The following is a 20,444-nucleotide window of genomic DNA, read 5'->3' as shown; positions in this document are numbered from 1 at the left end:
AATTGAGAAGTTTCTGTACTGCAGAAGAAACAGTCAGGAGAGTGAAGAGGCAACCAACAGAATGGGAAAAAATATTTGCCAACTATGCTACAGAAAAAGGATTAATAACAAGAATCTATAAAGAGATCAAGAAACTCCACAACAAGAAAACAAACAACACACTTGAGAGATGGGCCAAGGACCTCAATGAACATTTTTCAAAAGAGGAAATCCAATTGGCCAACAGGCACATGAAAAAATGTTCAAGATCACTAGCAATCAGGGAAATGCAAATCAATGAGGTTTAAGTGTTGAAACTTAACTGAAAAGTGATCCCTGTTAAATATAAGAGTGGGAATAAGAGAGGGAAGAGATGTACAACTTGGGACATGCTCAAGCTGACTTTCCCCAAACGGTAGAGTTAGAAACATACCAGGGGATTCCAATTCAATCCCATCAAGGTGGCATGTACCAATGCCATCTCGCTAGTCCAAGTGATCAATTTATGTTCACAATTGATCATAATGATAGGACTAAGAGTCAAAGGGATCACATAAACAAGACTAGTGTCTGAAAATACTAACTGATAGAATAAAAAAAGGGAGAGAATGATCCAACATGGGAAGTGGGATGCACAGCAGACTCATAGAATGGCAGATGTCCTAAACAGCACTATGGCCTCAGAATCAGCCCTTAAGGCATTCGGATCTGACTGAAAAGCCCATGAGAGTATTTCAGGCATGGAAAGCCAGGACACTCTGTCAAAAAAAAAAAAAATGACCTAAATGAAGGATTTCTGCAAGTGAGACCCCAGTGGAAGGAACAGGCCATCAAAGAAGGAGGTACCTTTCTCTGAAGGGAGGAGAACTTCCACTTTGACTACGACCTTGTCTAAATATGATCAGAGTTGGTGAACTCAAAAGTCTTCCATAGCCTTGGGAACTCATGACAAGAGCCTAGGGTGGTTACTGGCGCCATAAACTAGAGTGTCAACAACAGGAGTCACTGTGCACTTACTCCTCATGTAGGATCTCTGTCCTTAATGTGTTGTACATTGTGATTTAATGCTATAATTAGCACTCAAACAGTATTTTTCACTTTGTGTTTCTATGTGGGTGCAAACTGTTGAAATCTTTACTTAATTTATATATACTAAACTGATCTTCTGTATATAAAGAGAATTGAAAATGAATCTTGATGTGAATGGAAGGGGAGAGGGAGCGGGAAAGGGGAGGGTTGTGGGTGGGAGGGAAGTTATGGGGGGGAAGCCATTGTAATCCATATGCTGTACTTTGGAAATTTATGTTCATTAAAAAAAAGTTTTAAAAAAAAACAACTGTCTTACATATGATCAAAAAACTAGAGGAAACATGGACAAAAAATAAAGAAAAACAAAAAACATAAAAATGAAAATATCAACAAAGAGGTAGAAATCATTTTAAAAACAGATTCTGGCACTAAAAAAATACAATAACTGAAAATTGTATTAGAGTGGTTTAGCAGCTAACTTGTATACGAAAAGGAAAGAATCATCAAACTGAATAAGTCTGAGGAGAAAAAAGATAAAATGAAGAAAAATGAGTAGAATCTAAAGGACTTACAGGAGCTCACCAAGCATATCAAGATACATATTATTGCAATTTTAGAAGAAGAATATCTGAAAATTCCCCAAATTTGAGGAAGGACTTGGATACACTAAAACAAGAATGAACTCCAAGTAGGATAAGCTCAAAGAAGCCTACACAAAGATACATTATAATCGAACTTTAGTCAAAGAGAGAATCTTGAAAGCAACAAGAGAAAAACAGTTCATCACACAAAGGGATCCACAATAAGATTACCAGATTTCTTAGCAGAAGTCTTGCATGGTTTTAACATGCTGAAATTAAAAATAAAGAGTGAACAAAGAATCTTATATCAAGAACAGTTTTTCAAAAAGAAGGAGAAATAGGAGCATTCTCAGATAAGCAAAACCTGAGAATTCATTAACACTAGAACTGTCCTACCAGAAATGGTACAGGGAGTCCTGCACAATGAAATGAAAGGCCACTAGGCATAACTGAGTCCTGGGAAATTATAATGTAAACAAAGGTAAATAAATGGAAAATAATTTTTTAAAACTAGTACTGTTGTAATTTTGGTTTATAATCCCACTTTTCCTTTACATGACTCAAAACACAAAAGAAAAAAATTAACTGTGAACTTATGTTAATTGTTTTTTGTTTGTTTGTTTGTTTTGTTTGACAGGCAGAGTGGATAGTGAGAGAGAGAGAGAGAGAGAGAGAGAAAGGTCTTCCTTTTTGCCGCTGGTTCACCCTCCAATGGCCGGCGCGGCCGGCGCATCGCGCTGATCTGAAGCCAGGAGCCAGGTGCTTCTCCTGGTCTCCCATGCAGGTGCAGGGCCCAAGCACTTGGGCCATCCTCCACTGCACTCCTGGGCCACAACAGAGAGCTGGCCTGGAAGAGGGGTAACCGGGACAGAATCCGGCACCCCGACTGGGACTAGAACCCAGTGTGCCGGCGCCGCAAGGCAGAGGATTAGCCTATTGAGCCGCGTCACAACTTATGTTAATTGTTACACACAGTATATAGCAATGTAATCTTGGAGTGAGCATTTGTCGTGGTGGTTAAGTTGCCACTTGGATGGCAACTTCAGAATGTGATGCCCATGGTAAATAGAAGAAAAAAAAAAACATAGAGGGGGCTGGCGTTATGGTGCAGTGGGTTAAGCCACCTCTTACAATACTGGCATCTCACATGGGAGCACCAGTTCAAATCCTGGCTACTCTGCTTCTGATCCAGCTCCCTGCTAATGTGCCTGGGAAAGCAGCAAATGGGCCAGACTGAATCCAGGAGCCTTGACATCCATCTGGGTCCCCATGTGGGTGGCAGGGGCCTAAGCACTTGGCTCAAGTATCTGGGCCTCTTTTACCCATGTGGGAGACCTGGATGGATTTCTGGGTGCCTGGCTTCAGCTTAGACCATTTCCAGCTGTTGCTATCATTTGGAGAGTTGAAAGATATTCATTCTCTCTCTCTCTCTCTCTCTCTCTCTCTCTCTCTCTCTCTCCTTCTCCCTCTCCCTCCTTCTCTCCCTCTCTATCCCTCCTTCCCTCCCTCCCTCTGTGTGTGTGTGTGCATGTGTATGTATGTGTCCTTCTCCTTCATTCTCTCTCCTTGGCTTTCAAATAAATGAATTTAAATCTTTAAAAACAAATCTATAGAAATGAGAAGAAAATTAAAACATGTCAGTACAAAAAAATCAACTAAACAGAAAGGAAGACAGAGAGGAAATGAGGAACAAAAGATAGGACACACAGAAAACAAATAACAAAATAGAAATAATAAGTTCTTCCCTCTCAGTATTTATTATAAATATAAGTGGATTAACTTTTCAATTAAAAGGCATAGATTGGAAGACTGGATTTTTTTTTAAAAAAAAGAGTCTATATATCTACAAGAGATTTACTTTAAATCTAAGGACACATATAGGTTGAAAGTGAAAAGACTTCATGCAAATAATAAAAGAAATTATAGGTGGCTTTACTAATAGAACTTACTTTAACTCAAAAGATATTTTTTATACTTTTAAAGATTTATTTATTTATTTTAAAGTCAGAATTATATATATAGAGAGATCTTCTGGTTTACTCCCCAAATGGCCACAATGGCCAGGAATGGGCCAGACTGAATCCAGGAGCCTTAACATCCATCTGGGTCTCCCATGTGGGTGGCAGGGGCCTAAGCACTTGGGCCATTTTCTGCTTCTTTCCCAGGCACATTAACAGGGAGCTGGTTTAGAACTGGAGCAGTTGGAACTGGAACCAGCACTCATATGGGAGTGGTTTAATCCACTGTGCCACAATGGCAGCCCCAACTCAAAAACTATTATAAGAGAAAAATGGCATTATATAGTGAGTGATAATAGGGGTGAATCACCAGTAAAATACAACATTTATAAACATATATGCACCAAACATCAGAGCTCCTAAATACATCTAACATTGATAGGCATACAGCAAAAACAAACAAGTCTATTTTAACAGTAGGTGGCTTCAGTATCCTACTTTCAGTAAGGGACATGCCAACCAGCTGTAGTATCAACAAAGAACAATGGACCTGAACACGACCAAATATCAAATGAATCTAACAGACATACATAGAAATTTCCAGTAAATAATACCAGAGTATTTTTCTCAAGTATAAAAGAAATATTCTTAGGGTAGTGCATATATTATGGCACAAAACAAGCCTCAATACACTTAAAAATATTAAAAATCATACAAAGTATCTTTGATGACCATAGTAGAAAGTCAATAACAGCAAGATACACAGAAAATACACACGTATATTGAAACTATAAACAACACACATTTAACCATTGAGTTAAAGAATAAATCATAAGGAAACCCTTTTAAATCTTGAGACAAATGCAAATTAGCACAACATATCAAAACTTACAGGATGTACAAAAACAGTGCTAAGAGAAAAATGGATAGCTTAAATGATTACCTTAAAAAGAAAGTCCTCAAGTTGACAAGCCTCTAACTAGAAGAAAAAACTAAGCTCAAGGCCAGCAGAGGAAGGAAATATTAACAATTAGAGAAGAGAGAAACAAAATAAATATAACAAAAGTCAAGAAATCCTAAAGTTTTTTCCTAGAAAAGATCAACAAATTTGAGAAACCTTTAGATATGTTGAAAAGGAAAGGAAAAAAGAAGACTTGCTAACTATATCTCAAATTTTAAAAGTGGCATTATTACCAGCTGTACTAAAATTATATCTGTGAATAATTACACAACAAAAAATAGGACAACCTAGATGAAATGAACAAATACCTAGAAATATAAAAACTACCAAGACTTAGTCATGAAGAAATATTATCTCCAAAGATCTATGTAAGTTATAAGGAGATTGAATTAGTCATCAAAAACCTCTAATAAAGTGCAGCCCAAAACCAGATGGCTTCATTGGTACATTTTCCTAGCCTTTTAACATAAATGAACACATTTTTTTCTTAACCTATTCCAATTAGAAGCTAGGGAATACTTTCAAACTTATTCTGTGAGGCCAGCATAGCCCTGATATCAAAACCAGATAAAGATACTATAAGAAAAGAGTATCTTTAGGTAAAAATGCCATGGTGAATATCTATGTGAAAATTATTAACAAGAACTGAAGTAAAAAATCACATTAAAAATGTTAAAAAGCATCTAGTGGGATTGATAGGCACAAGATGTCATTATGTCTAATTTCATTCAGCAACATTTTGTCATTTTGGTGGCCAACTCTTTCAATTTTTTTATTCATAAAAATTTTAGTACTTTCATGCTATTATAAATGAAATTTTTAATATATTTTGATAGAATGGAAAGCAAACACCATACTTAGTGGTGAAAGATGCCTCCTTTTCCTCTTTTTTTTTTTTTTTCTTTTGACATACTGGAGATCCTGGTCAGAACATTTAGATTAAAAAAATAGAAATAAAGAGCATTCAAATGAGGAAGAAGAAGTAAAATTATCTCTATTCACAGGGATCCCTGAAATACATAAACTGTATTTCTGTGAAATTATATACACTCGTACATGTAAGCATACACAATCTATTGGAGCTAATAAATTGATCAGTTTGGCAGGATAAAAAATCAAATACCCTGACAATGATATCTGAAAATGAAGAAAATTTCATTCATAATATCATGAAAAATGGTCTTATGAATAAAACTAAACAGCTGAAAGACTTGTCCAGTGAAATCTCAAAATGTTGCTGAAAATACACACAAATAAATGAAGATATCCTATGCTTGTGAATTGATATTGTTAAGAAGTCAATACTAGCCAAAGCAACCTACAGCTTCAATGCAATCCCTACCAAAATTCTAAAAATACTTTTTTGTAGAAATAGAAAAATCAGGCCGGCGTTGCAGCTCACTTGGCTAATCCTCCACCTTGCGGCGCTGGCACACCGGGTTCTAGTCCCGGTTGGGGCGCCGGATTCTGTCCCAGTTGCTCCTCTTCCTGTCCAGCTCTCTGCTGTGGCCTGGGAAGGCAGTGAAGGATGGCCCAAGTGCTTGGGCCCTGCACCCGCTTGGGAGACCAGGAGGAAGCACCTGGCTTCTGGCTTTGGATCAGCACAGCGCGCTGGCTGCAGCAGCCATTTGAGGGGTAAACCAACGGAAAAGGAAGAGCTTTCTATCTGTCTCACTGTCTAACTCTGCCTGTCAAAAAAAAAAAAAAAAAAAGAAAGAAAGAAAAGAAAAATCAGTCTCCAAATTCACATGGAATCTCAAGGAACCATAACAGACAAAATAATGTAGAAAAAGAAATGTTGTAAGTCACAGACTTCATGATAACAAAATTTTCTACAAGCCTACAACTCTCACAAGAGTGCAGAGCTGATATAAAGACAGATAGATACATCGGTAGAAAAGGTAGAGAACCCAGAAATAAACTCTCTCATACACAAATAATTTTTAATGAAGATGGGAAGACCATCTAATGGAGCCAGGATAGTCTTTTTTAAAATTTTTTAAAAAGATTTTTATTTATTTGAAAGGTAGGGAGACAGACAGAGGGAGAGACAGAGAGAAAGGTCTTCCATCCACTGGTTAACTCCCCTAATGGCTACAACAGCCGGGGCTGGGCCAGACTGAAGCCAGGAGTCAGGAGCTTCATCCGGATCTCCCACACGGGTGCATGTGCCCAAGGACTTGGGCCATCTTCTGCTTTCTCAGGCACGTTAGCGGAGAACTGGATTGGAAGTGGAGCAGCCAAGACTTGAACTGGTGCCCACATGGGATGCCAGCACTGCAGCAGTGGTTTAACCCACTGTACCACAGCACCGCCCCCACCCACAGCTTAGCTATTGATTCCAACTTCCTTCTAATGTGCATCCTGGGAAGCAACAGGTAATTGGCTGTAGTGCTTCAGTTCTGGCCACCCACATGGGAGACCCAGATTGAAGTCCCAGCTTTGGCCTGGGCCAGTCTTGTACATTGTGGGCATTTGAGGTATGAGCTAGCATATGGCAGCCCAGTGTGGTATTTTTTTCTTATCTCTCTCTGTCTCTCAAATAAATAAAATTCTAAGTGCAAGAATTTGGTGCAGCAGTTAAAATGCTTGGGATGCTTATATCCCATATCACAGTGTCTGGTTTCAAGTCCTATATCTATTTCTGAATGCAGCTTCCTGCTAATGTGCACTGTAGGTGGCATCAGGTGATAGACCAAGTTCTTGGGGTCCCTGCCACCCTTTGGGAGACCCAGATCAAGTTCCAGACTTCTTGCTTTATGCTGACGTAACACCAGCTGGTCAGTGAACCAAAGGATGGAAGACAACTTTCTCCCTCTCTTCCTGTCCTTCTCCTCCTCTCTCTTCCTCTCTGTCCCTCTCTTCCTTTCAAATATACATGAATAAATAAATTTTGAAAGAATGAAAAAATAGTTAAATTGAACTATATCAAAATTTAAGACTTTTGTGCATAAAAGGACAATCCCCAAAGTGATCTTCTCCACGAATGCTTGTAAATGAGGTATCTGATCAGGAATTATTACCCAGAATATATAAAGATGCCTAAAACTCATCAACAACAAAAAGAAAAAACCCATTTCTAAAATGGGCAAGGAACTTGAATACATAGTACTCTGAGGAAGATATACAAGTGGCCAACAAGCACTGTAAATAGATACTGAAAATCACTAATCACAGGGAAAAATTCAAGTCAAAACCATAATGATATACTCCTTCACATTCGTTCGAATTGCTGCTATTGAAACATTTTTTAAAGAAAGAACTGTTGAAAAGGATGTGGATAAATCAAAACCCATGTATCCTGCTTCTGGGTGGAATATAAAATGGTACAATGGCCATGGAAAACAATATAGCAGTTTCTCAGAAAGTTAAGAATACATCCCAGCTTATATATCAGAATTGAAAGTAGGGACCTTTTGGTCATTTGTATGTCTTCTGAAAAATAACTTTTTAGGTTCTTTTGCTGTTCCACTTCTGATTCAGCTCCCTGCCAATGTGTCTGGGAACACAGCAGAAGATGGCTGAAGTACTTGGACCCCTGCCACCCATGTGGAAGACCTGGATAGAGTTGCTGTCTCTTTTGGCCTGGCCTAGCCACAGCCATTGTAGCCATCTGGAGAGTGAAAAAGTGGATGGAAGATATATTTCTCACTCTGTCTCTCCCCTCTTTATTACTTTGTCTTTCAAATAAAATAAATATTTTGTTTAAAAAGCTACATATATTCCATCATTGTTGTCTTTGTTATCATCATCTTCTTTGCCTCTTGTGCTTTCTCCTCTTATTTACAAATTAAAAATGTAAAAATAATTCTTAGCTCATGGACGATAAATACCAGGCCTCAGGTCATCATTGCCATCCATAACAGAGAGTTTTCTGTAATGCTGTCTTCTCTGCATTGCTCACTCTGAATGTTGGATTCCTATGTTGTGGCTGCTTGGATAGACTTAGAACTTTTATTCTTTATCTCCTTGGTTTCATGAAACTTTTTAAAAAAGATTTGTTTATTGATTGATTGATTTGAAGGCATAGCGTCATGGAGAGAGAGATCTACTTGTTTATTCCTCAAATGCCCACAAGTGCTGGGCCAGGTCCTTGAAAGCCAGAAGCCTGGGATTCCAGCTGGTTCTCTCACAGGGGTAGCAGGGACCCAAGTACTTGGGCCATCCTCTGCTGCATTCTTAGACATTAGCAGGGAGCTAGATTGGAAGTAGAGCAGCTATCACTCAAACTGGTGCTCCAGTATGGGATGTCAGTGTCACAAGTGGTAGCTTAACCCATTGTGCCACAATGCTGGCCCCTTGTGTAACTTTTGAAAACTCTTGTTGCCTTGCTAATTTTCTAACTCCTTCAAACAGATTTATTTAGTGGGTTTTATTTAGGCTTTACAATTTTTCTTAGCAAGGATTTAGCTTTCTGTATGCTAATCTAAGTTGTAATTGTATTTTTTTTTAACAATTTTAATTCTGGGGCCAGTGCTGTGGCGTAGTGGATAAAGCCTCTGCCTGCGATTCTGGTATCTGTATGGGCACCAGTTTGTGCCCTGGCTGATCCATTTCTGATCCAGCTCTGCTATGGCCTGGGAAAGCAGTAGAAGGTGGCCCAAGTCCTTGGGCCCCTGCACCAATGTGAGAGACCTGAAAGAAGCACCAGGTTCCTGGCTTTGGATCAGCACAGCTCCGGCCATTGTGGCCAATTGGGGAGTGAACCAGTGGATGGAAGACTGACCTCTTTCTCTCTGCCTCTCTTCTCTCTGTGTAACTGTGACTTTCAAATAAATAAATGAATCTTTAAAAAAATTTTAATTCTGAACTTTTTAATGAGGATAAAGGAATTTGAGGGAATTAGTAGCTGGTGGACTGTGTACTCTCAATGAAATTAAGCTAAAAGGTGTGAGGTTTATGTAGATTAGTGACTGTTTTTGAGGTGAATATTCAAGATGTGACAGGGAAAGTGTAAGACATTGGAAAAGGGGCCAGCGCTGCGGCTCAATAGGATAATCCTCTGCCTGCAGTGCCGGCATACCAGGTTCTAGTCCCAGTTAGGGCACAGGATTCTGTCCCGGTTGCTCCTCTTCCAGGCCAGCTCTCTGCTGTGGCCCAGGAAGGCAGTGGAGGATGGCCCAAGTCCTTGGGCCCTGCACCTGTATGGGAGAGCAGGAGAAGCACCTGGCTCCTGGCTTCGGATCAGCGCAGTGTGCTGGCCACAGCGTGCCGGCTTCGGCGGCCACTGGAGGGTGAACCAACGGCAAAAGAAGACCTTTCTCTCTCTCTCTCTCTCTCACTGTCCACTCTGCCTGTCCACAAAAAAAAAAAAAAAAAAAAAAAAAAAAAAAAAAAAAAAAAAAAAAAAAAAAACATTGGAAAAGGAAAGTAGATCTGGCAAGTAAAATTTGAGGGAGTTACTTTACATTGCATAGTAAGTCATTTGTATGTATGCTGAGTTCATGACCATTCTTTTGTTTCCTCAATCCAGGTGACCTACAGGAATACTTGTCAAAAAATCGACAATGCACTTATTCATGTATTATTGGACTTTCCATTGAGGTTGCTGGAGGTGCCATTAAATTGACCTTTTGGTTCAACAATGAGGCCTACCATTCACCATCATTATCCCTGGCAGTGTTAGACAATACTATTTTTAAGTCGCTTTCTGGCTCTGGTGCTTCCATTACAGTCTTCAACAAACCTCAGCCTCGTTATGTCAGTAATAGCGCTGGTGATAGGTATGTATACTATTAACTAGAGTTGAGCTTTATGCTTTAAATACACTCCTCCTTCTCTATTTGACCATGTTCTTAAGAAAGTTATTGTTAATATTTTCCACTTTGGTGTTTTACCAGTGTGCTCCTTTTCCATTCTTTTGTAGAAGAACATCGGGAATTCAAATAGCCCTTAATTTGTTTTTCGGCATGAGTATTTTGATCAGTGGCTTTTGCCTCCTGACAGTGACTGAGAGAATCACTAAAGCAAAGCACATACAGTTTTTGAGTGGTGTCTATGTCTTTATTTTCTGGTTTACTTCTCTGATGTGGGATATTGCCATCCTCTTTTTTGCCTCCTGCTTACTACTGGTGAGTGTTGGATAAATTATCTTGAGGGTTCAGTCTCCTGTACAACATAGAAAACTTGTGATTTTAAACTAAACCTGATTCTCTCAAGAAAGATAAACATAATTTTCTAAATTATGCCAGATAATGCAATGTGGAATATGCCTCATAATGAAATCTTTCTCTCTTACATTCTTTTCCTTAAAATATTCTTTCTTGTCTGCAAAATTTTGGGTGCTTACTCTCCAATACAAACTGGAGAGATCCTCCATCTGCTTGTTCATTTCCAAAATGACCCTGAACAACCAGAGTTGGGCTGGACCAGGCTGAATTAGGGAGCTGGAAGCTTTAGTCTTGGTGGGAGAGATCCAAGCGCTTTTTTATTGTTGTTGTTATTAATATTTATTTATTTACTTATTTGAATATCAGAGTTACAGAGAAAGAGGGAGAGACAGAGATTTTCCATTTGCTGGTTCACTCCCCAGATGGCCATACGGTCAGCAACCAGGAGCTTCATTCTGGTCTTCCATGCAGTTGGCAGGGGCCCAAGTACTTGGACCATCTTCCACTGCTTTTCCTAGGCTATTAGCTGGGAGCTGGATTGGAAGTGGAGCAGCCAGGACACAAACCTATGCCCATGTGAGATGCTGGCGTTAGAGGTGGTGGCTTCACCCACTATGCCACAACACCAGTCTTGGAACCCAAGTACTACTTGAGTCACATTGGCAGGACCCTGTATTTGTGGCCAAGACTCCAACCCAGGCATTTTGATATGAAATGCAGGAATCCCAAGCAGCATGTTGACCACTGCATCAAGGTATTCTAATTTTATTTTAGTATTGTTTCTTGGTATTTGTTTTACCATTCTTTTACACTCAGTTTTCTGGTTCCTCATATTTTAAGTATCTCCTGTAAGTAATATGTTTTTGGTGTTAGGTTTGTTTTCCAGGGTGACAATATTAGCCTTATAATCAGAGTAGATTAAATACTTATATCATCATCTTATTCTTTTTCTATTTGAATTACCATTCCTCCCTTTTTTCTGCTCCCTATTCATTGCATTTAAAAAATTATTTTCATGACTATCTTGCAGATGACCTTGGCACTTGATTAATTAGTAAGTATTATAAGTTGTTGCTTTTCAGCTTCCCTGATAGTACTAAGACCCTAGAACCTTGTTTTTCCAGTTACTTCCTTCCCACTTTTTGCATTACTGTGATCAGCATTTTAATGTCACATATTTATTTTTAATAAATAAATGTTTGTTTTGCGGATAATATTTACTTATAATTACATGCTGTTTTTCATTGCTTTACATTCTTGCTGGCAATTTTATTTGGAACATTTTTCTTCCTTCTAAAGAACTTTCTACGATATTTCTCTTAGGGAGGGTTTGATGACCAAAAAAAATTAAAACTTCCAGATTTGTTTGAATAGAAATGTGTTTATTTCTTTATTTTCTTTCTCTTTTGTGGAGTATTTTGATGGACATTTCTCACTGCACTTTAGTGATGCCCATTGTTCTATGGCATTCTTTATTGTCACTGAGTAGCCTGTTGTCCTTGGTAAATCCTTGGAAAGTTTTCAATCTTCCTTGTCACTGTTTTCTTTGAATATTCTCCCTTTGACTTAGACTTTCAGCATTCTTATTATATTGTACCTGCATTTCTTTTTACTCACTTTGTTTGATATATTCAGAATATGAATATTGATGTCTCTCCCCAGTTTTGCAGATTCTTGATTATTCTCATGTTCTCTGACTTCATTTACATGTATGTGTCTTTTCATTCACACATATTTAACACTTAATTTGTTTCTGTTGAGTTTTTCTTTTTATATTTTCTATTGATGTTTTTTCTAGATTATCAACTCTGCTTTATGCTATTATTAAATCCATCTAATTATTAAACCTACTTTTTTTTTTAATTTGACAGGTAGAGTTATAGACAGTGTGAGAGAGAGACAGAGAGAAAGGTCTTCCTTCCATTGGTTTACTCCCCAAATGGCCACTGTGGCCGGCATGCCGCGCCAATCCAAAGCCAGAAGCCAGGAGCCAGGTGCTTCTCCTGGTCTCCCATACAGGTGCAGGGGCCCAAGCACTTGGGCCATCCTCCACTGCCCCCCCGGGCCACAGCAGAAAGCTGGACTGGAAGAGGAGCAACCGGGACTAGAACCTGGCACCCATATGGGATGCCGGCGCCGCAGGCGGAGGATTAACCTAGTACGCCACCGTGCCAGCCCCTAAACCTACTATTAATTAAACCTATCTGATGAGTTCTTAATTTCAGTTTTATGTTCTTCAGTTGTAAATTTTCCAATTAACTGTTTTCCAAATTTTAAATTTTCTTGTGAAATTCAAAATGTCATGGAAAAATAGAATTATAAGATAAGTTTATTTCGGTGCACACATTTTTGAAATTTATCTAGATGAGGGAACTTAGAAAAGATCATGTTTATATTTTCATTTTATTCATATATTATTTTTGTGATTCTCTGTAATCATCAATTTCTACATTAGCTCTCTGAGCATATTTAAGACAGTTTAATTTATTTTTATTTAGTAAGTCTGAGATCTGTGCTTCCTTAGGGATGATTGTTGCCATTTTATTTTCTTCTCTTGAATGGCCTGGATTTTTGCCTGTTTCTTTGTGTGATTTGGCATTAGTACTGAAAATTTTGTATTTGAGAAAATACCTACCTTTCTCAACCTTTGAAGACTAACTCTGTGTCAGGGGAGCTTTTCCGTGAAACTATAACTCATCCTTACCCGATCAAATGTGAATTTTATTGTCTCCCTTCTGAGCATGTTCCTTGCCTTTGCTTCATATAAACAACTGCTTTAGAATGTTTTTACATAAGTTATATTGATGCCTTTATTACTTTTTCTACTACCATTGAGAACATTTTTGTCAATCACACAGTAGACATTCTCCTTTTGCACTATTGCCCACTTCATAATGATCCTCCTATGTAATCATTTGATAGCACATAATGGACAACCCTGGAATATTTGAGGAGCTATAATCAATAACTAATGAAAGCATGTCTGGAAATTTATCTTTTTAGCAGCTATACAGGTTCCCAGTTTTATTACTTAAGTCCCCTGTAGCCTTGGGTTTCCCTGGGTGCCTCTCAGCCAAATGGCTGAAATGGGGAGAAGAGGAGTGAGATAACACGTAAAGCCAACAGGCAAAATTTAAAATTAGAGAGGAGTAAAAGGTAGGCCCCTTAGATGCATGGCCTGCAGCTACAGAATTAGAATATTTTTTAAAAGTTTTCCTACTAGGTGATTTGATCTCTAGAAATATCGAGAATAGGCTTATTTGGGGGTGTGGGAACAAAGAATGCACTCCGATCTTGTTCAAGAACAACAAAGTAAAATCATTTCACATAGGAAAAACAAAAAGGAATAGAAATGCAGTTATAGTGGTTCTGCTCGTTGGTGAGGAAGAGGTGTAAGTGGAGCTGGCATTGTGGGGTGGAAGGTAAAGCTGCTTCCTGCAGTGCCCCTCTATTGGCACTGGTTCAAGTCATGGCTGCTGCACTTCCAATGCAGCTCCCTGCTAATGGCCTGGAAAAGCCCTAGAAGCTGACACAAGTGCTTGGACCCCTGCCACCCAAGTGGGAGACTTGGAAGAAGCTCCCAAATCCTGGCTTCAGCCCATCCCTGTATGTTGCAGCCATCTGAGAAGTGGACCAGGAGATGGAAGATCTGTGTGTGTGTGTGTGTGTGTGTAACTCTGCCTTTCAAATAACTAAATAAATCTTTTTTTTTTAAAAAGTATAAATGCCTCACAGGCATGCTCATAAATAAAATGATTTAATTAATAGTTCTATGTTATAATAGAGGAACAATTTTTTCCTTCTGTGTTTGAACTTGAGTTGTCAGGTGTTGCATGTTTTTCTTCACTTTGACTTTATTTCTGTACTCTGTGTCTCAGGTGGTGTTCCTACTTGCCGGGCTGGATTTATTGATCAGGGATTTCCGCTTTCTGGACACAATGTTCATCTTTATGATGTTCGCCTTGTCTGTTATTCCCTTCATATACCTGACATGTTTCCTGTTTAGTAGTAGCACCAGTGCCTATATCAAGCTCTTCATGTTCAACCAATGCATAGGATTTTTGGGTGTACTTGTGGATCTCCTACTAAACAACCTTCAAGGTAAGAGCTTCATACAGTTTCTGCTTCCCAGGGACCTCCTATGAATAAACAAAAAAAAACTGGATTTGAAGATAAGAATATTATAATTTTTTCTGTGGAAAAAGTTATGCTAATATTAAGTTAACAGCCTTTTATCAGTGCCATTTATATTTTGGCATTATGTTGAGTGCAAAGCAAAACAAATTATGCCACTAACATGATCACAGCCCCCTTTCTCCCAAGCCTGGGTTTGTACAATATTTATCTTTAAATTTTTCCCCCTTGATCATGATACTGAAAGAGAGATTGACTGGACTGGCAACAATCACAAATAGGAATATTTTAGAGCACAGACTGCTGCCACTCCTCTGTCAAGTCACTCTAAATCTTAGCTTCATCTGTGTTAATTCAGCTGTTCTTGGTGTTGCAGACTGAGAAAAATAGGCTTGTATCCCATTTTCTGATGTTAGGTCTTATCTTCCTACTGAAGATTTCCCTGAATTAGATGAAGGTCTTAATATTCCTTGCATACCTTTTCAAGAGCAAATATTAAGCTATATGAACAAAAATTGATCTCCAAATAGTAAACTAAAAGTATGTAGGAGGAATTGTGCTGTCTTGTTATTTCCCTGAATTAACCATATTGCTGCCACTTTGTCTCTGTTTTAATTTCTATTGCTACTGTAACAAGTTAGCACAAATTTAGTAGCTTAAACTGTAAAAATGTATTACTTGACAGTGCTCTAGGTCAGAAGTCTGACATAGGTCTCACTGGACTAAAATCAAGATGTTTGCAGGCTGCATCCCTTTAGTTTCATTGTTTATTTGGGTGGCTGGCAGAACTTCAGTTTTAAGATATCAGAGGTAGTATATTTAGTGGTAAGACATTAGAATTTTATGAGGATGGTGTTATTACTTTGTAATTTTCTCAGTTTAATATGATCAACTTCGGGAGATTTTGTTTTCTTGAGACAGTTCACTTTATGTAAAGCATGTTAATGTTATTTTTTTAATCGCAGGCGTAAACACTACTGTAAAAAACCTCATACTTAATACACTCCTGCTGTTACCCATTTATAACCTTGGGATGAGCATCACCAAATATTATGATTTCCAAGAAAACACTCAATTATGTTCTTCCTCGAACAACATTCCTAAAATCATAAACTGTGATGAATGTGAGTATCCTGGGCTCTCCAAGGCTTATCAGAGATACTAGTGATCAGTTACTAAGCACAGGTAAATAGCTCTGTCTACACTATTGTGAATCTTTGCAATAATACATAGAGTTATGTGTTGATATCTTTATTTTGAGGGAAACAAAGCTTACACAAATGTAAGTAACTTGGTCTATGTCACACAGCTTGTACAAGATACAGCTAAAATTCATAGTTTAAATATACATAATACATTATCTCCATGGGAAAGAATCTCCATGGTAAGGTTATAATTGTAGTCTGGATTTCATTTACATTTCTGTCATCCCGCTCCCCTAGTACACTAGTTTTTGAGTGGAAGATGCCAATTTAATATTAAATTCCTCATTGTCTTATATGGGATCAGCAATATAATAGACACACAAATGTTTGTTAGGTGAGTATTTAAAAGTTGGAAGTAACTACCTTGGTGGTGGGAGCATTTAAACAAGAAAAAAAAGCAGAAAGGAAGGCAGGATAAAGAATAATAACTTAATGAGGAAGGATTAAACATTCATTTTCATTTCAGAAATCTCTAATGTTGGTCCTATATCAATTATTACATATGCCTGCAGTGTTACTGGGGAAAAGAGAATGTGGGAAGTGGCAGGGCACATGTTGGAAGTATGAGCCAGGTCATCTATATTATAGTAGCTGGGGAAGCTGAACCCAAAATGTAGTTATACTAATAAACTTAAATTGGTGTGTTCAGGGGGAAAGATTGAGAAAAGAGAGATTCATTGTAAAAATGTAGTAAAATGCGGAGAAACAACTGGGTTTGTAGTTTCATACCCTGTTCACGAAGTATAGCCTAAACAATCTGCGTAAATAAGAATATAAACTATATAGGTATACTCGACAGAAGCCACATGGTTCAGAAATTTATAAAATAGAGTTGGGAGATTTAAAGCCAAAGCTGAAAGTAATGAAAGGAAAAAAACAGACAAATCCACAGTTATAATTGGAGATTTTAACTTTCTCAAAAGAATTTAAACAATAAGAGTCATAAAATCAGAAGAAATATAGAAGATTTGATTCGTTCTGACAGCCAACTGGACCAAATTGACATTCTCAGCAACAGAATTTAGCAGAACCTTTTTTATATGTGTACATAGACTAGTTCACTAGTAGAGATCACAAAACAGGCCTCCTCAGTGAATTTTAAAGGTCTGAAATGACTATTTATGTAAATGTGTGCATATATATTTATAATCATATGTAACATATAACAGATTATTTGAAGATTTCTCAGGTATCTGTTGTTAAATTTAGTAAGGTTAAAACTATACAACAAAGCTTTTAATCATAAATAATGTGTAAGAGGAGAAATGTTGATTTTCCTGACTTGACCAGTGTACATTTTATACATGTATTGAAATATGTATAATTATTGTTAATAAATATTCTTAAAAATTTTAGGAATAACACAAAGGAGCACATTGGTAAAGAATGAAATTGGGGGTACAGTAGATTAAAAGTGTGGCCTGTAGCACCAGTATCCCATATAGGCACTGGTTTTAGTCCTGGCTGTTCCACTTCAGATCCAGCTTTCTGCTAATGTTCCTGGGAAAGAAGCAGAGGATGGCCTAAGTGCTTGGGCCCCTGCAGCCACTTGGGAGATCTGGAGGAAGCTCCTGGATTCTGGCTTTGGCTTGGCCCAGCCCTGGCCATTGTGGCCATTTGGAAATTAGAAAATAAGAAATGAAACTAAAAATAAATTTCAAAATTCACACACACACACACTTGTGTATGTGTGCGTGTACTTGAAGATACTTTAAAAAGTTTGTGGAAAATAGAATTAAAAGATAAATTAATTTTGCTTCAGAAATTCTTTGAAATCCATGCATATGAGAAGTCTTTGGAAAGTTAAGATAAAATGCATATTATGAGAAAACAATGCATGGATCTCAATTTTTTGCATAAAGTAAAGTTTATTTTAGTTGCATTTTTCCACAAACTTTTAAGTACTCCCATACAGTCACTGAAAAAATATATATTCTATAAACTAATTTTTCTACCCTAAGAAATTAGAAAAAAATATTAAAGTCAAAATAAGCGAAAGAATGAATCAAAGAAGTAGAAAAAAGAAAACAATAGAGAAAAATCAGTGAAGCAAATGGTATCTTTTTGGTGCTGGCATTGTGGCGCAACTGATTAAGCCACCACCTACAACACTGGCATCCCATATGAACTCTGGTTTGACTCCTATGTCCCAGTTGCTTGCTTCCAATCCAGCTGTCTGCTGAAAGCAGCAGAAGATGGCCCAAAGGCTTGGGCCCTTGCCCACCCACATGGAAGATCTAGATGGAGTTCCAGCTCCTGACTTTGGCCTGGCCCAGACCCAGCCATTGCAGGCATTTGGGGAGTGAACCAGTGGATGGAAGCGCACTCCTCTCTCTCTCTCTCTCTCTCTCTCTCTCTCTCTCTCTTTCTCTCTCTCTCTCTCTCATTTTGTAACTCTGCCTTTTAAACAAATCTTGTAAAAGCCAGCTCTTTAGAAAAGCAAAAAAATTTGATAAAATTATGGATAAACTGTGTAAGTAAAATGAGAGAGGAAGGGAAAAAAGGATGGAGGGAGAGGTAGAGAGAACAAATTACCACTATCTGGATGAGAGAATATTGTGAAAAACTTACACCAATAAATTTGACCACCAGGACTGAATGTTAAATTCCTCATTATCTTTTTTTTTTAAGATGTATTTTATTTATTTGAAAGAGTTACACAGCAGGGGCGAGGGAGAGACAGAGAGAGAGAGAGAGAGAGAGATCTTTCATCCACTAGTTCACTCCCCAAATGGCCAAGACAGCTAGGGCTGGGCCTGGCTGGAGCTAGGAGCCAGAAACTTCTTGTGGGTCTCCCATGTGGGTGCAGGGGCCCGAGCACTTGGGCCATCCTCTGCTGCTTTCCCAGGCACCTGAGCAGGGAGCTGGACTGGAAGTGGAGCAACTGAGACTCAAACCAGCTCTCATATGGAATGCCAGCATTGCAGACGGTGGCTTTACCCACTATGTCACAATGCTGGCCTCCTTCATAGTCTTTGAAAGACAAAAATAACAACTTCTCTACTCACAGCTTCTATAACATCAACTTTTTAAAATCACACTTTTAAAATTTTCTTGCATATGAAAATGTTATTTTTGACACATTAAAATTGTGCATATTTATGGGGTAATGTGATGTTTTTATATGTGTATATACCACATAATTTCCAATCAGAGTGAAGCTATATTTTTAAACATTTAACATGTCTTTATGAATAGATGAATACATCCAAGTACATGAATACATAAATACATCCAAATCCCTATCATCTAGGTTTTTTAAAATGGTATATTTCATGTAATATGCAGTTCATTATTATTATCTGTAGTCTCCCTGTTTTGCAAAAGCACCCCAGAACTTCTTACTCCTATCTAATTGTAACTTATTACCCATTGGTCAATATTTTCCCCATCTTCCTTGCCACTCTCCCCAACCTCTAGTAACCACCATTATACTTTTAACTTTTGTTAAGATTATTTTTTAATATGTTCCACTAATAAGCGAGATCATGTGGTAATTACCTTCCTGTGCCTGGCTTATTTACTTTAACAAATGACCTATTTCACTTAAAATAATGACTTCCTTTTTGATCTGTGTAATTGAAAATGACATTTCATTCTTTTTTAAAATAACTACATAATTTCCCATTGCATGTACGTACCATGTTTTCTTTATTCATCAGTTGATGGAAACTTAGGTTGTATCCCTTTCTTGTCTGTTGTGAATAGTGCTGCACTAAGCACGGGTGTGCAGACTTCTCTTTGACCGTCTGATTTCATTACACTTGGTTATATAGCCAGTAGTGTAATTGCTAGATTCACATGGTGTTCTATTTTTAATTTTTGGAAAACCTTTATGCTACTTTTCACAATAGCTATATTTTCATTCCCACCAACAGTGTACAAAATTTCCCTACACATCTTCACCAATGCTGGTTACTATTTGTCTTTTTGATAACAGTCAATACTGAAGTGAGAAGATGATCTCATGGTGATTCTGATTTGTAATTCCCTGATGATTAATGGCATTAAGCATTTTTTTTCATGTACTGGTTGGCCATTGAATGTCTTCCTATGAGACATGCCTATTTTTTTTGTAACTAAGTTGAGTTCTTTATATATTCTGATTATTAATCCCTCATTAGAGCATAGGAAGAAAAATTTTCTCCCATTATATAGGTTGTCTGTTCACTCTTGATTGCTGTGCAGAAGCTCTTTAGTTTAATTAAATTCTATTTGTCTATTTTTTTATTTTGTTTCCTGTATTTTGGGGTCTGATCCAAAAAATCCTTGCCTATTTCAATTTCCTGAAGAAATTCCCCCTGTTTTGTTTTAGCAATTTCATAGCCTTTATCAATTTTGAGTTGGTTTTTGTGTATGGAGAGACAGGGGCCTAGTTTCATTCCTCTACAGGTACATATTCAGTTTTCCAAGCACCGTTTATTGAAGAGACTATCCTTTTTTCAGTGTGTGTTCCTTGAATCTTTATTAACAATATAGATTTGTGG

At 37.8% G+C, this 20,444-nt stretch overlaps 1 protein-coding gene across 1 annotated transcript in view; it reads left to right on the top strand.

The window, feature by feature from the left end:
- LOC133750442 (phospholipid-transporting ATPase ABCA3-like) overlaps positions 1 to 20,444 on the top strand; it is a 170,720-nt gene that overhangs the window by 110,100 nt on the left and 40,176 nt on the right. Inside the window, exons 21-25 of the mRNA XM_062180048.1 lie at positions 9,982 to 10,231; positions 10,375 to 10,579; positions 14,497 to 14,719; positions 15,718 to 15,876; positions 16,924 to 16,932. Coding sequence (XP_062036032.1) covers positions 9,982 to 10,231; positions 10,375 to 10,579; positions 14,497 to 14,719; positions 15,718 to 15,876; positions 16,924 to 16,932 — 846 coding nt within the window. The remainder of the gene's footprint in view (positions 1 to 9,981; positions 10,232 to 10,374; positions 10,580 to 14,496; positions 14,720 to 15,717; positions 15,877 to 16,923; positions 16,933 to 20,444) is intronic.

Source organism: Lepus europaeus, chromosome 21 (genome assembly GCF_033115175.1).
Source record: "Lepus europaeus isolate LE1 chromosome 21, mLepTim1.pri, whole genome shotgun sequence".
Taxonomy (NCBI): domain Eukaryota; kingdom Metazoa; phylum Chordata; class Mammalia; order Lagomorpha; family Leporidae; genus Lepus; species Lepus europaeus.
Note: the sequence above shows the minus strand (reverse complement) of the source record. Positions and strands in the feature narration are given on the sequence as shown.